At 43.3% G+C, this 17,492-nt stretch overlaps 1 protein-coding gene across 5 annotated transcripts in view; it reads left to right on the top strand.

Moving 5' to 3' along the window:
• Positions 1 to 17,492, top strand: part of LOC132403286 (homeobox-containing protein 1-like) — a 71,056-nt gene that overhangs the window by 35,383 nt on the left and 18,181 nt on the right. For all 5 annotated transcript variants that reach the window (XM_059986728.1, XM_059986727.1, XM_059986726.1 and 2 more), the window contains exons 6-8: positions 2,299 to 2,452; positions 4,443 to 4,525; positions 5,169 to 5,264. In XM_059986728.1, coding sequence (XP_059842711.1) covers positions 2,299 to 2,452; positions 4,443 to 4,525; positions 5,169 to 5,264 — 333 coding nt within the window. The remainder of the gene's footprint in view (positions 1 to 2,298; positions 2,453 to 4,442; positions 4,526 to 5,168; positions 5,265 to 17,492) is intronic.

Below are 17,492 nucleotides of genomic sequence, written 5' to 3'. Positions count from 1 at the left end.
TTGGATACAATAGATATTGAATGCAGAGCTCATAGAATTTTCTTAATGCCAAAGGCAGTGCAAATTTCAGACACAGCCACCCTCAGTTTGAAAGGCAGACTCATGTAGCTGTAGAAACCCAGTTTAGCTGTTTATATTTCATGCCCATTGTTCATTATGGAGGCATTGAAGTGATCGGACAATATAGGTTTACAGAACACCACCAAGATTGGAAGAAGAAAAGGCAATGATTGCATTCAATTTTAATTTGAACCAGGTAACATACAGCTTGCATTCAGGCACGATAGCTTTTGCAAGAAAGGAGATTGAAGGGAGGTCAAAGTTCCAGTAGTGATTGCTGAATTGTGGCTGGGAATGGTTAGTGAGATAAAGCTGTTCTTAAGCCTAAAACTAGGAAGTTTCAAATATTGTCTCAGTTAGTTGACTTTGAGGATTGGTGGAAATAAAAACATGTATTTCTGTGTCTATTTAGAAACTGTCTTTGAAACTTGGAACCAATGAGAAAGTGGGGTAGTGGGTAGTCAGGAGTGAATCATAAGCATGCTCCCTTCCAACCAAAGGTAGAATGCTGGAAGAACTTAGTGGGTCAAGCGGTATCCGTGGGAGCAAGAGGTGTCGGTTGCCGTTTTGAGTCAAGACCCTGCTGTAGACGATCAAAAAGAGTGTGTGGAACCAGATAGGGAGAAGATAAAACATAGATCAGTGCAGCTCAGTATAGCTCCTTCAGCACTTGGTGGCATGCTGACCTATATAAACCTACTGCACCATCAATCTAACCCTTCCCTCCTACACAGCCCTGAACCCTCCAGTTTTCTTTCATCCATATGCTCATGCGAGAGTCTCATTGTATCCACCTCTGCCACTGCTCCCAGCAATGTTCCCAGCACGCTGTTTGTTAAAAAAGTCACTAGCTACTTCTGATACCTCCCATAAACTTCTGTCTACTCATCTTAAACTGATGTCCTCTGGTGTTGGCCATTGCTGCCCTGGGGAAAAAGTTGCTGGCTGCCTACTTTATCTATGCTTCTCATAATCTTATATACACCTTTGTAAGCTCTTCTTCCCTGTTTCTTCACTCGAAAGAGAAAAGCCCTAACTTACTCAATTAGACATGCTCTCTAATACAGGTAACATCCTGAAGCATTCTCAAGTCGAGGTTGTATATGGTGTGCTTTGAACCTTGGTAAATCTCATCTGCATCCTCTAAAGCTTCAACATTCTTCCTATAATGAGGTGACCAGAACTGATCACAAAATTCCAAATGGCTGATGGGATAATGGACAGATGGAACCAGGTAGGGGGAAGGAGAATTGGAACAGAGGCTGATAAAGTAATTGATGGAACCAGGTGGGATGTGGATAATGGGCAGATAGAAACCGGGAAGGGACCGGGGGGGGGGGGGGGGGTATGTAAATGGAAAAGATAACTAGATGGACAGGCAACTATATGTGCAATTTTCCCGGGTAATCTTCTTGGACCTTGATGCTTTTGCAATCCAAAGGTTCTTCAGAAGTCAAGAATGACTCATAAAATTTGTTATTTATAGCCATTTTATTACATGGTACAAGAGCAAAAGAGAAACAGTGTTAGAAGGATCTCATTGAAACCTATCAAATATTGAAAGGCTTAGATGGAGTGGAAGTGGAGAGGATGTTTCCAGTTGTGGGGGTGTCTTGAACCAGAGGTTACAACCTCAGAATACAAGGATGTCCCTTTAGAGCAGAGATAAGGAGGAATTTCTTAACTGAGGGTGGTGAATCTGTGGAATTCATTGCTACGGACGGCTGTGGAGGCCGAGTCGTTGGGTATATTTAAAGCGGAGATTGATACGTCCTTGATTAAACAGGGTGTCAAAAGTGACAGAGAAATAGTGGGGGAATGGGGTTGATGGAACGGCAGAGCAAACTCGATGGGCCAGATAGCATAATTCAGCTCTTATGTCTTACGGTTCTAAGAAGACGCATCAAGAGAACAAAGAAAAAGTCAAGACTGAAACTAGTAGTGGTCTTCTCGGACAGGAATTGCATGTACTTAGGTGATTAATTAAAAATTCAAGCATTGGAAAGTTAAACTACAAGGAAAATAATAATTCTACACTCCAATCCAACACCACACTCCTAGTACTGACTTCCCACACACACACTCGACTTGAAATGTCAACATACACCTTTTGTCTCCATGGATAATGCTGTTGGACCCACTTCCAGCATTCTGTGTTTTCTTCCAGATTGCTGCATCAGCAGTCTCTTTCGTCCTTGATTGTGATTAAGTGGCTGTCTTATTTGTTGTGTTTTGGAGGAGCCACCTTAAACATGAGGCCTGCCTCCTCCACCACAGAAGACCCCGAGTGGAAGCAGTCAACGCCGGCCAACGTCGCAACTCCGGGCAACTTCCGGCTCCGCAGGGGCAGTCGCTTCACCTGGCGCAAGGAGTGCCTCACTGTGATGGAAAGGTACTACTTAAAGCCCTTCCATCTTCCTCATCAACTCTTGTAGTCTCTCTCTTAAGATCCATGGCTTGTCAGAAGCTACAGTTGTTGTGTTGGCATTTCCTGTAGGTTGGACAAGCCAAGGATTTGTCAGCTAAAGCGCAGACTCCACCCATAACGTGCAAGTCTTGAAAAGGATAACAAAGGGAATAGAGAGGAAGTCTTTTCCTTGACAGATTCCCAGATCCATGGGGCATTACTTCAAACTGAAACTGTGAGCAACACACTCAAAACACTGGAGGAACTCAGCAGGTCAGGCAGCATCTGTGGAGAGGAATAAATTGTCAACGTTTTGGGCCGAGATTGTTCATTGGTACTGGAAAGGAAGTGGTTAGAAGTCAGAATAAGAAGATGGGGGGGAGGGGAAGGTGATAGGTGAAACCAGGTGAGAAGGAAAGGGGGGGTGAAGTGAGAAGCTGGGAGATGATAGGTGGAAAAGGTAAAGGATTGAAGAAGAGGGAATCTGATAGGGGAGAGTGCACCATGGGATAAGGAAGGGAACCAGAGAGAGGTGATGGTCAGGAAAAAAGAAGGGGTAAGAGAAGAACCAGAATGGAAAAAGAGAAGGGGGGGATAAATTACTGGAAGTTGAATAAATTGTTGCTCATGCCATTAGGTTGGAGGCTACCCAGATGGAATATGAGTAGTTGCTCTTCCAACCTGAATTTTGCCTTGTTATTGCAGTGGAGGAGGCCATAGACAGACATGCCAGAATGGGAAATAGAAAGTTAAGAGTTTTTCGAGGAAAGTTGCTGAAGACAAGGCAGTGGATGCTGTCTACTTGGATATAAAGGTCTTTGACAAGTCCTGCACTACCTTCCTCTCCTGTCAGGTTCCATCATCTATCATCCTTTGTTACCTTCACTATCGTCTCTGTCGCTATTTCTACCCCTTCCTCCCAAACCTGCATTTCACCCCCTCCCGATGAAGTGTTTCTACCTGACGTGCTGAGTTCCTCCAGCATTTTGTGTGTGTTGCAGTGGATTCCCAGCATTTCTTGTGTTTCACCCTTTCTCACCCTGATCCACCTATCACCTGCCAACTTTTGTAGTATCCCTTCCCCCGCTCTATATACTGGTTCACTCCCCTCTGCTCTTTCAGTCCAGGTGAAGGGCCTTGACCCAAACATTGACTGTACATTTCCCTCCAAAGATGCTACCTATTCTGCTGAGTTCCTCCAGCAGATATTCCCTTTTCGTTTGTGTTCTAAATACTTACCCACACTTGTGGTTAGGTGCTGAATGAAGGCCTTTCCTTGAACTTTCATCCACAATATCAACATAAGTATTGCTGTACTTTTAAATGAACCCAGTGCTTCTGCAGTGAACAGTACAGTGGGTAGTAGGTTGACTGAAAATTACCAGTTAGCTCTTTTGTGTGCTCTGGGCATCTTAAGAGAAGTTTGGATAGGTACATGTATGGAGGTAGGGATGGATGGTACTAGGCAGAATGATAGGTTGGCATGGATTAGATGGGCCAAAGACCCTGTTTCTGTGCTTAATGACTCTATTGGCTGACTTAGCCTTGGCTCACTGTGGCACCCTCACAGATCCACATCCAGCTTATCACAACACTTAGCACAGCTACGAAGTGCAAACCTGCACACTGAATACAAGACCCACAGTGCAGTGCTTAAAAAGGCCAGGATTATTGCTTCATTTTCCAGCTCTTTCAATTTGTACCTAATCTACAGATTTAAAACCACATTATTAGAATCAATTACTTATAATCACTGGTCTTGTGTCAATAGAACATTACAGTACAGTATAGACCTTTTGGCTCACAATGTTGTGCCAATGCTTTAACCTCTTCCAAGATCAATCTCACTCTAATGTTATGAGCCCTTGTATTAACCAGTTTGTCTTGGGGCATAGTCCAATAGAATTGCACAGTGCAATGAATCAGTTCCACCTGTTGGATATTGTAGAGTTTGTAACTTGTTTCTTCATTGCAGTTACTTCAATGAAAACCAATACCCAGATGAAGCTAAGAGAGAGGAGATTTCAAATGCTTGTAATGCAGTCATCCAGAAGCCAGGTAAAGAGTTGTGTGTTCAAAAGGTGAACCATTTTGTACACCAGCAATACAAACAGCCACTTTATTCGATACACTTGTTCATTAGTGCAAATATCTAACTAGCCAGTCATGTGGCAGCAACTCAGTGTGTGAAAGTATACAGATGTGGTCAAGAGGTTCTGTTGTTCAGACTAAATGTCAGAATGGGGAAGAAAAGTGACTTGAGTGACCTTGACTGTGGGAGTGATTGTTGATGCCAGAAGGGGTGATTTGAGAATTTATAAACTGCAGGTCTCTTGGTATATTCACATACAACAAAGAATGATACGATTAACAAAAAACGTCCAGTGAGCAGCATTTCTGTGGGTGAAAACATCTTGTTACTGAGAGGGGGGTCAGCCGCACGTCCCAACTGTGGTGTGTAAAAGAGCATCTCTGAACATGTTGAACTTTGAAATGGATGGGCTCCAGCAAGAGAAGACCATGAACACACACCCAGTGGCCACTTTGTTAGGTACAGGGAGTACCTAATAAAGTGGTCACTGACTGTAAATAGTATCATTGACCCAGACAGTTCTGTTCTGGTCCTGACTGCCCTCACTATGAGAACGTGGCCTCCTATCTTGCGGAGAATTGGGAGTAATGGAGTTTCCTGTTGTTGCAGGCAGAAAGCTGACAGATTCTGAACGTGTAACTGCCCTGAAAGTCTACAATTGGTTTGCCAATCGGAGGAAGGAGATCAAGAGGAGAGCAAACATTGGTAATGTTGTTGAAGATGATGCAGTTTAATGAAAGAGCTCCCATAAAGAAAGCTCCTTCCATGCAAAGGGTGTTTTATATGATGCAGAATGATACAGAGTGTGCAGCACAAACGTCAGCCGCACAGGGAGACAGGAGCAGAAGCAGGCCACTCCGCCACTCAGTGTAATCATGGCTGATGTCTTCCCCAGAACTGTCAGTTCCTTGACCGTTCAAACACTTATCTGTCTCTACCTTAAATGTATCAAACGAACTGGCCTTCACCACCCTCAGGAGACAGAGAATTCTAGAGATTCAGCGCCTCTGAGAGGACATTTCTACCCCTCTTTTGTTTAAAAAGTTGCCTCTTATTTTGCATCTATGTCCCCATGTTTGTGACTCCCCACCAGTTAAAATATCACATCTACCCTGCAAAGCTCCCCCTTAATACTTTATCTATAAGGTTGCCCCTCATTTTTCTGAACTCCAAAGAATACAAACCCAAACTATCTAGCTGTTCACTCCCAAGAATGAGCCTGGTGAATCTCCCCGGTACTAATATGTCATTTTGTTTTGGTAAGGACCCCAGAACTGTGCACAGTATTCTGAATGTGGCCTCACCAACGCCCTGTACGACTGTGACAAAGCCCTCCCATTCTTAAATTCCAATCCTTTCACGGTAAAGGCCAACGAGCTGTTTGTCTTTTTTACCTACTTACTGGACTATCCTGCCAGCTTTTTTCCAGTCAGGCTAACGTGTTGATCAAGTAGTCAAAAATTGCAGATAACGGAAATCTGAATTAAAAGTTAAAAATGCTGTTAATACTGAGCAAGTTCATCAGCATTTGTGAACAGAAAAGCGGAGTCTTCTATCATCAGGAAAGGGTGAAAACGAATATCAACGAGCTTCAAGGTGCAGAGAATGGGGTGGGATAAGGTGGACAGAACAAGTTCTGGTAGACCCACCTTGTCTGATCTGTTCCCATTAAACCTACCACTTCCTGTTTCCTGGCCTCTTCTCTTCCATAAACACCAAGTTCTTCTTTAACTCCATCATACCAGGATGGATTTAGGACCCTTCATGTCTTCTTTGAATAGTGGACTGGCCTGACAACCTCCATCATCAACCTCTTTTGTTTGGCTGAACTTGTTCTTGCGTTGATTGACTTCTTCATCTCCACTTCCTTACTCCGAATTAGGGGAGCCACATGGGTTCAACTCTTCCTGCCTCTTTGTGGGCTACAGTTTCTGATGATGAAACACAAAATATTAACTCTGCTTCTCTCTCCACAGATGCTGTCTGACCTGCTGAGTGTCCCAGCATTCTCTGTTCTTAAGTCAATCCTTGTTCCGGCCCTACTCCCTCCCTCCCTTCACTGTTTGTGGAAGATTGGTGCTGCTTCCTGAACTCAAATGTTTCATCAGCTTTCCTTCCAATCTTCCCCCTGCCCTCACTTGCATGAGACCACAAAAACAGGCTATTCAGCCCCTTGAGCTTACACTGACATTCACTAAGACCATGAAAAATCCAACTTACCTATAGACTAATTTCCCACTCAGTCACCATCATCTTAGATTAATTTACTGACTTAAAGTCTAGCTCACCTTTGAATATCCTCAGAGCCTCCAGAGCTTTTTAGGACAGCAAATTTCGAAAACTCTCAACTCTTTGAGAGAAGAAATTCCTCTTCCTTTCAGTCTTAAATTGTCATCCCCTTATTCTGAGGCTATGCCCTGTGGTCCCAGCTCCCTTACATAGGGAAACATTCCACAGTTATCTACTCTGACTGGTGCACTAAATGCCCTTCAATCTTCAATGAGTACTAACCCAAACTTTTTGACTTACCTCTCTCCAAAAATAATTCATCCGTGTCTGGTACCGTCCTGGTAAAGGTTCTCTGAACTGCCTTGAATCTTACTATGTTTTTCATACAACATGACAGCACAGTATCGGTCCTCCAGTCCATAATGTTGTGATGATACTTTACCTACTAAGATCAACATAGCCCTTCCCTCCCATATAGCCCACCATTTTTCTTTCATACATGTGTTTATTAAATATACCCTACTCTACCTGCCAACACCACCATCCTTGGCAGCGTGTTCCATCTACCCACCACTCTCTTGTACTCCCTGTACTTTCCTCTAATCACTTTAAAATGATGCCCCCTTTTTATTAGCCAATTTTGCCCTAGGGAAAAGTCTCTGGCTGTCCTCTTGATCTATGCTTCATATCATATCATCTATCAAGTTAGCTCTTCTCCCTCTTCACTCCAAAGAGAAAAGCTTGTTCAGCCTTTCCTCATAAGAGATGCTGTCTAATCCCAGCAGTGTCCTGATAAATCTGCTCTACACCCTCTCTAAAGCTTCCACATCCTTCCTATAATGAGTCTCTTAAATATCTATAACATATCTGCCTCTACCACCACACCTGGACATCGTGTTCCACACACCCACCACTTTCTCCCCTATATTTTCTTCCAATCACCTTAACATCATGCCCTCTTTAGTAGCTATAATGTATTACCTCCTGCACCATGAGATGTCATCTTTGACGGTTTATCAGAAGCAATGTTAAAATCCAAATCTATTACATCCAGATGGTCCATCTCTGATCCTTCCCCTTCTCAACTTCTCATCAGATGAGTTAGTGACCAATATCTATTACAATCCCATTTCTACCCTGATTTTTAACTCCTTACACCCTGCTTCCAGTCCATTCTCCCAGTTTCCCTGCCTTCCACACCAGTACCTCTGAGATACATTCTTCACTGTAGCTTCCCGTCTGCGATAATCAATCGTGTCCAATTGAGTGCACTGCCTTCAGTACTGACCTCATGGTACATTACATAAATACAGATTGGATAATCACTTCGCAAAATACTTTGCTTTAGTTAACCAGCGTGACCCCAAGCTTCCATTTTAATTCTCCATCTTATTGCCATTGGATCTGGAGCAGATGTTTCTAGCAGTGGGAGAGTCTAGGACTGGAGGGCTCAGCCTCAGAATAAAGGGATGTCCCTTTAGAAAAGGGATGATGAAGAATTACTTTAGCCAGGGGAGATGAATCTGCAATTGATTGTCGCAGGTAGCTTTGGAGCCCAAGTTACTGGGTATATTTAAAGTGGAGGTTTATAGTTCTTAACTAATCAGGGTGACAAAGGTTATGGAGAGAAGGCAGGTGAATGGGGTTGAGAGGAGGAAAAATCAGCCATGATTGGAATGGTGGAACAGACTTGATGGGCCAAATGGCCTAATTCTGCTCTTAAGTTTTATGGTATTGTTCTGATCCGTGTTCCTGGCCTCATTGTTCCAATGAAGCCCAATAACATCTCATAGTTATACAGCACAGAAACGTGCTCTTGGGCCACACTGTCAGTGTTGACTGTTATTTACCCATCTGTATTATCTGCTGACACAACTCAGCAGGTCCAGCATCACTGGTGATGCTGCTCAATCTTCCTTCAGCAGATTTTTTTTGTCACTTCTGTTTCTGGCATCTGCGTTCTCGTGTCTCATCGATACTGTTCTCAATCTCACAATCTACCTCGTTATGGCCTTGCACCTTATTCTCTGCCTGCGTTGCACTTTCTCTGTAACTGTAACACTTTATTCTGTATTCTATTATTGTTTTCCCTTGTACTACCTCAATGCACTGCTGTAATGATCTGATCTGTATGGATGGCATGCAAAAGGATGTTTTTATTGTACCTCAGTAGGTGTTACAATAATAAACCAATTTACCAATTTAATTTACTTGGTGTTGTTCATACACCATGAACACTCTCTCATTTTCCATAATCAGCCTTTCAACCCATTTTTCCACTGTTTCTCATTGCTTTCCGTTTCAAATGTATCTAAGCTACTTTTCTGTCGGTGTTTCCTCTGGTACAGCTGCACTTATTGTTCTTGGATTAAAGCAATAGCTTCTATTTGTATAAAAACTTTATTAATGACATCAGATACACCCCAATCTAAAATATCCTCTGAAAGCCTTCCTCTCTGAAAAGAAATGCCCAATCCTTTCGGCCATTCCTGATAGTTGTAAGCAGAAAGTTCTCATATAGTTATAGAATAGTATAGGCTCTTCAGATCACTATGTTGTATCAATCTTTTAGGGGGGCTTTGAAGCATAGTAGTTAGTGCAATAACTTTACCGATTAACTTATTGCTGTCTGCAAGGAGTTTGTACGTTCTTCCAACGATTGCACGGGTTTCCTCTGAGCCTCCAGTTTCCTCCCACATTCCAAAAGATGTACAGTTATTTGTAGTGAGTTGTGGGCATGCTACATTGGCACAGAAGCTTGGCAACACTTGTAGACTACCCCAGTGATAAGATCAATTTCACCGCATGGTTCAATGTTTCAATGAACACGTGACAAATAAAGCTAATCCTTATCTTTATAACCTACCTCAAGATCAATCTAACCCTTCCCTCCATTTCTCATTCATCCACGTGTCTCTCTAAGAATCTCTTGCATATCCCTAATGTACCTGCCTCCACTTTCACCTCCTGGCAGTGCTTTCTGCTCACTCATCACTCTATATAAAGAAGAACCTACCTCTGACATCCCTCCATACTTCCCAGCAATCTCTTCAAAGTTACACCCTCCTGTATTGGGCATTGTTGCTCTGGGGAAAAGGTCTCTGGCTGTTCACTCTTTCAATGCGTCATATCATCATGTACACCTCTATCAAATCACCTCTCATCCCCCTTCACTCCAAAGAGAAAAGCCCGAGTTTGCTCAGCCTATATTCATAAGATATGCTCTCTACATCCAGAAAGCATATTCCTCATCCTGATGAATCTGCCCTGCGTCTTCTCGAAAGCTCTCTCAACTGATACACCTGAATCAAGTCATCCTGGTTTGCTCTAGAGAGATGGGGCATGACTTTTCCATGCTGCATGGCTCTACTGGAGCAAACCTGGGAAAAGGAGATTAGCTTTGGGCATCTTGGTTGCATGGACAGATTGGGCTGAAGAGCCTGTTCTCTTGCTTTTTGCCACTGTGGTACTAAACCCTTCCTGCCCTTCCACCAGCAATTCTGTTCTCCTCTTTACATTATTAGCAATACTATGAGTGGATTTATTTTTGGGAGAACTTGTAGGAGTCTACTTGTTATCATCTGGCTGCAGTGAGTGGTTGTGGTCCATTCTTGTCCAAGTCATTGCTTTGCACGTCCAAGCTTTGAGGTTTCCTGTGTAGAGCTTAATTTGTTTTCGAGTCTGCATTTTCCAGGGAGCTTTACATGATGTTCATCTTCCCGATTCATTTCATGCCTCCTCTCCACTTAGCACAGCTCACTAACATGAGTTCTGTCACAGGCGCACGGCTAGAAGGAAATATTGCTGCAGAATTTACTGGCATGTTGTTCTGTTCTCTCTGCGTAGAGCAAAACAGAAGTGCATTTATAATAGGAGACTGAACATCTGCATTGCTTCAATTTTACCCTCACCTGAAGAACAACATCATAAATCAGCCACGATGGAATGGCAGAGCAGACTCAATGGGCATCTGCTCCTATGTCCTATTGTCTTATCAATGCAATTCTGACCTCTCACCTTCTCTTTAAAAACATGACCATTTAGTATTTCTCTAAGTTGGAAGCAAAGACCACACTTAAAATGTGAAATGAAAATATAAAATGTTGGAAATAACCAAAAAAACAGGCAGCATCTGTGAAGGGAGCCACAGAATTACAGAAGTCATTGGCTAGAAGGATTAACGGTCTTTCTCTCTCCACAGGTGCTGCCTGACCTGCGGAATGGTTCCAACACTTCCTGCTCATATTTTCTGACCTGTGAATTAATTTTCACACTGTTGTCACCTGGGTTAGAAATATTTCTGGTGTAACAGCACATTAAAAAGAGCTTAAAACAATTTGTTTAGTAGAGAGGTGGGTATCACTGGGACGCAGGGGAGAGACTGCTTTAGGCGGAAGACTCCAAAACTGGGGATGTTAGTTAATCAATTGCCATAGACAGCTGTGGAGGCCTAATTCTGCTCCTCTATCTTATGGACTTTGGAAAGTAAGAATTCAGACAATCGGAATCTGAATCAGGCTTAATATCACTAACATATGTCGTGAAATATGTTTTTTATGGAAGCAGTACACTGCAATACTTTTTTAAAAAATCTCTAAATTACAATAAGAAATATATAATTAATATATGTATTTAATAGTGCAAAAAGAGAGTTCATTGTACGTTCAGAAATCTGATGGTGAAGGGGAAGAAGCTATTCCTAAAGTGTTCAGGCTCCTGAACCTCCTCCCTGATGGTATCAATAAGAAGAGAGCTTGGGTGGGGAGTGAGATGAGATGCAGGATCAATATCAACCTTATTGTTTGATAAACAGGTTCAAGGGTTCCTCTGTTCCCATTTTTTACCATTTTACTAAAATCTAAGCAGTCCTCAGAGTGGCTATAAAGACAATAGACACAGGAGCAAAATTAAGCCAATCCATCATGGCTGATTTATTATCCCTCTCAACCCCACTCTCCAGCCTTCTACCCATAATCTTTGATGCCCTGATGAATCAAGAACCTATCAATCTCCACTTTAAATAAACTCAGTGACTTGGCCTTCATAGCAGTCTGTGGCAATGAGTTCCACAGATTCACTATCTTCTGGCTAATGAAATTCCTCCTCATCACTGTTCTCTCGTTTTTCCAAACTTCAGCGAATACAGGCCCCGACCCATCAAATGCTGGACCATAAAACAAAAAGTTATAGGAGCAGAATTAGGCCCATTTCATCATGGCTGATCCATTTCCCTCTCAGCTCCAATATGTTGCATTTCCCCAGATTCCTTCATGCCCTGACTAATCAAGAATCTGTCAACCTCTGCCTTAAATGTTCTCAATGACTTGGCCGCCACGACCGCTGTGGCAACGAATTCCACAGATTCACCACTCTCTGGCTAAAGAAATTCTTCCTTATCTCCAATCTAATTGGAAGTCCCTCTTTTCTGAGTTGTGTCCTCTAGATTCCCCACCATAGGAAATATCCTCTCCACGTCCACTCAATCACGGCCTTTTTTAATGAGACCCCCACACACCTCATTCTTCTGAATTCCAGTCAGTACAGGCCCAGAGAGCCTTTCAATACCAGAATCATTTTAGTGAACCTCCTTTGAACACTCCCAATGTCAGCACATCCTTTCTTAGATAAGGGACCCCAAACTGCTCACAGTACTCCAGTGAGGCCTCGCCAGTGATTTATAAAGACTCAACATTATATCCTTGCTTTTATGTTCTAGTCCTCTTATAATGAATGCTAACTTTGCATTTGCCTTCCTCACCATTGACTCAACCTGCAGGTTAACATTTAGGGAATCCTGCATGAGTACTCCCAAGTCCCTTTGCATCCCAGATTTTTGAATTTTTTCTCCATTTTGAAAATAGTCAACCCTTTTATTTATGACCTACCAAAGTGCATGACCATACACATCCCAACACTGTATTTCTTCAGCCACTTCTTTGCCTGTTCTCCTAATCTGTCTTAAGTCATTTTGCAGCCTCCCTATTTCCTCAACACTATCTGCCTTTCCACGTATCTTCAGCAAACTTGGCCACATAGCATTTAATTCTGTGGTTCAGACCATTGGCATACAACGTAAAAAGAAGCAGTCCCAGCCCAGACCCCTGTGGAACACTACTAGTCATTGGTAGTCAACCAGCAAAGGCTCCCTTTATTCCCACTCTGTCTCCTGCAAATCATCCTCTGCTAGTATCTTTCCTGTAATACCATGGGCTCTTTGCTTGTTAAGCAGTATGTATGGCATATCGTCAAAGGCCTTTGGAAAATCGAAGTGTACAGCATCGACCAACTCTCCTTTGTCTGTCCTGCGTGTTATTTCTTCAAAGAATTACAACAGATTTGTCAGGCAAGACTTTCACTGAAGGAAACCATGCTGACATCAGCTTATTTTTTCATGAGCCTCCAAATACCCCGAGACCACATCCTTAACAATCGACTCCAACATCTTCCTAACCACTGAGGTTAGGAATTATACTGGAGTATAATTTCCTTTCTTCTGCCTCTCTCCTTCCTTGAGATGTGTGATTTTCTAGTCCTCCAGAACCATTCCAAATTATATTGATTCTTGGAAGATCATCACCATTGCCTCCAGAAACTCTTTAGCCACCTCTTTCAAAACCCTTTGCAGTAGAGCATCTGGTCCACGTAGCTTATCTACCTTCAGATCTTTCAGTTATGGAAAGTTCACTCACTCATGCCCCCCTGAAACTTTCGAATTTCCAGCGTACTGCCAGGGTCTTCAGCAGTGAAGACTGATGCAAAATACTTAATCAGTTCATCTGCCATTTCCTTATCCCCTATTACTATCTCTCTAGCATCATTTTCCACAGTGAGATATCTATTCCTGCATCACTTTTACTCTTTATATATCTGAAGAAACTTTTGGTACCACCTTTAATATTATTGGCCAGCTTATCTTTGTATTCCATCTCTTCTCTCTTTATGTCTTTTATTAGTTGCCTTCTGTTGTTTTTTAAAAGCTTCCCAATCCTTTTAACTTCCCATTAATTTTTCCTCTACTATATGTCCTCTCTGGCTTTTATTTTGGCTTTGACTTCTCTTGTCAGCCACAGTTGTGTCATCCTGCCTTTAGATTATTTCTTATTTGTGATGTATCTATCTTTCATCTTCTGAACCGCTCCCTGAAATTCCAGCCATTGCTGCTCTGCCATCATCCCTGCTAGTGTCCCCTTCCGATCAGCTTAGGCCAGCTTCTCCACTGTGCATCTGTAATTCCCTTTATTCCTCTATAATACTGATACATCTGATTTTAGTTTCTCTTCCTCCAATTGCAGGGTGAATTCTACCATGTTACGATCACTGCTTCCTTAGGGTTTCTTTACTGTAAGCTCTCTAATCAGTCCCTGTTCATTACACAACACCTATTTCAGTACAACTCACCCCCTAATGGGCTCAACTACAAGCTGCTCTAAAAAGCCATTCTACGATTTCCCTCTCTTGGGATCCTGCACCAACCAGATTTTCCTAAATTGAAATCCTCCATGACTAGATAAGTACACTTAATGTCAGAGAAATGTATAGAATTATACATCCTGATATTCTTTTCCCCTTTTGAACATACCTTATTGTAACATTTCCCTTTTGACATGCCTTTTCTATGTCCCGTTGCAATTTGTAGACCACATCTTTGCTACTGTTCAGAGGTCTGTATATAACTCCCATAGGGTCTTTTACCCTTGTAGTTCCTTAGCTCTACCCACAACAATTGTACACCTTAGGATCCTATGACATCTCTTTCTAAGCATTTGAGTTCAATTTTTACCATCAGAGCCACGCCACCCGCCCCCCCCCCCCCCCCCACCTATCTGCCTCTCCTTTCAATACAACATGTACCCTTGGATGTTAAGGTCCCAACTGTAGTCTTCTTTCGGCCGTAATTCAGTAATGCCCACAACATCATACGTGCCAATCTGAAACTGTGCTACAAGTTCAGCTACCTTATTCCATATACTGTGTGCATTCAAATATAACACCTTCAGCTCTGTTTTCACCTTTTTCGAATATGTCCACCTTACATTGCAACTCAACTAACTTTGCCCTGTCATCAGCCTCTTCCTGCTAGCAGTCTCACTGCAACCTGCCTCTGTTTGTAAACCAGTTGCCCCATCCTCAGCCCTATCACTCTGGTTCCAATCCCTCTGCAAACTGTAATTTAAACCCTCCTGAACAAGCCTGCCCACAAGGATATTGGTCCCCCTTGGGTTCAGGTGTAACCCGTACCTTTTGTATAGGTCATACCTTCCCCAGAAGGGATCCCATTGGTCCATGAATCTGAAACCCTGCACCAGTTCCTCAGCCATGCTTTTACCTGCCAAATCATCGAATTCTTACCCTCAGATTACTACCCTGGAGGTTCTGCTTCTGCTTTTCAGCTTTCTACTTAGCTCCCTGAAATCTCTCTTCAGGACCTCCTCGCCCTTCCTACTGGTGCCAGTATGTACCAAGACTCCTGGCTGCTCACCCCCGCCCTCTTGAGAATGGCATGGACCCAATCTGAGACATAGTGTCTCAATCACGTCCACAGAATCTCACCTCTATCCCTCCAACTATGGAATCTCCTATTACTACGGCAGTCTTCTTCATCTCTCTTCTATTCTGAACCACGGCGCCAGAGACCCGGTCACTGCCACTCCCCCCTCATCAGTGTCCAAAATGATATACTTATTATCGAGGGGAAAGGCCACAGGGGTACTCTGCACTGGCTGTGTATTTCCCTTTCTTCTCCTGACAGTCACCTGCCTCCTGCAGAGGTGCCTACCTCCCTGTAGCTTCGATCTGTCACTTCCTCAGTCTTCTGTGTGAGCCAAAGGTCATCGAGCTGCAGCTCCAGTTCCTTACACCTTGTCTGAGGATCTGCATCTCGGTGGACCTGGTGCAGATGTGGTTATCCAGAAGACTGAAGGTCCCTGGAGTTTGTCTGGAGGTCCCCTCATTAAATTTCATTCCAAGATTTACTACTGACTTGCAATATAATCTGCACAGTATTTATAAATCCCTCTCTCCAAGCATGAGATTCCTGATTATTTTCCAGTTGCAATTACTTGTTTTTTTTTAAGCTGAATTTTGTACACAGAGTCTTCCAGCCCACGAACCTTTTAATCTACTCCAAGATCAGTCTCACCTTTCCCTCCGACGTGGCCTTCCATTTTCTTTAATCAATGCACACTGTAAATCTCTCATACCTTCCCACCCTGTCATAGATGTTTCTACTTTTTCTTTGCTTCCTGAAGGTTGTTTTAGCTGGGGGGGGGGGGGGGGCACTACCTGGTAAATGCTCCCAATGGCATGCATCTGAAATGGCCTCTGACAACCAAGTCCAACTGGGCAGATGGAGCTCATCAGCTGCAGTTGGCAGCTCCTATAGGAGAAAGAAGACTCTGATATCAATCCTCTGCTGCCTTGGGGCTATACACATATATAGAAGACTTGGGGGGTAAATCCCAAGGAAAATTCTGGAACTGGAGTCCCTAAGGCAGTCCTACATTGAGTTCAGTGTTTACTGACAACTCTTGTGACGCCACTGGTGCCAAACTGTGTTGGTTCCTGCCATTCCTTTGGATTCATCAGCTGTGTGAAGGGGGGAGCCTGCTGCTCGGGCCACCCCGTATCATACTGCTCCGGCTTGTGTATCACGTAGACAGCAGGGATGCAACGCTGACCAACGGCGGGTCGAATGATGTTTCACTTTCCCTTTCTCTGCGTAGAATACTGAGCGATACAGCATAGTGTTGTCCCCTCTGCCCACAACGTGCCAGTTTCCTAATCTGCTCCAAGTCCATCTAATGCTTCCCTCCTACATAGCCCTCTCTTGTTTTTTTTCTTCCATGTACCTATCTCTCTTAAATGTCCCTAATGGATCTGCTTCTACCAGCACCTCCACAGTGCTCCCACCATTTCTCTGTATTTTTAAAAAAAACACTTTACCAGACATCCCACCCCCCCCCCCCGCAACTTTTCTCCTGACACCTTAAAAGTTACGTCCCCCTGTATTAGCCATTTCTACCCTGGGGAAAAGTCTCAACTTGACATCCTTTTAGTTGTTGTCTGGAGTTCAGTGAGTTGTTTGTGTGCCACAGTAGCTTTGCAGTCAGTGCTGCGCTTTACAGCTGGGGGTGTTTTGAAGTTTGCAGTTCAATTCCAGCCCTGTTCTATCAGGAGTCCTCCACGTGGGATGTGTGGGTTCCCCTGGGTGCTCCAGTTTCCTCTCAGTCCAACGATGCACCGGGTAGGTTAATTGTTCATTATAAATTGTCCCATGATTAGTGGTGGATGCGGGTTTGATTTGAACATTTAAGAGAAATTTGTAGAGGTATGTGGATAGGAGGGGTACAAAGGGCTGTGGTCTGTGTACAATCGAAGTCCCGTGATTCAATGGGTGTCTCAAAGGGCTGGAAGGTACTACTTTCCACTGAATTGCTAAGTAAATAATTCCTGTCCAAGTATTGAGCAGAGGAGTTGGGATGTCACATTGAAATTGTATAAGGTTTTAGTGAGGCCTAATTTGGAGTATTGTGAACTGTTTTGGTCACTTACCTACACGAAAGGTATAAGTATGGTTTAAAGAGTTCAGAGAAAATTTACAAGGATGGTGCTGGGACTCGAGGACCTGAGTTATCGGGAAAGGTTGAATAGGTTAGCACTTTATTCCCTGGAGTGTAGGAGAATGAGAGTAGAGTTGATAGAGGT

This window comes from Hypanus sabinus, chromosome 12 (genome assembly GCF_030144855.1).
Source record: "Hypanus sabinus isolate sHypSab1 chromosome 12, sHypSab1.hap1, whole genome shotgun sequence".
Lineage (NCBI taxonomy): Eukaryota > Metazoa > Chordata > Chondrichthyes > Myliobatiformes > Dasyatidae > Hypanus > Hypanus sabinus.
The sequence above is the reverse complement of the archived record's forward strand: the minus strand, read 5'-3'. Positions and strand labels throughout refer to the sequence as shown.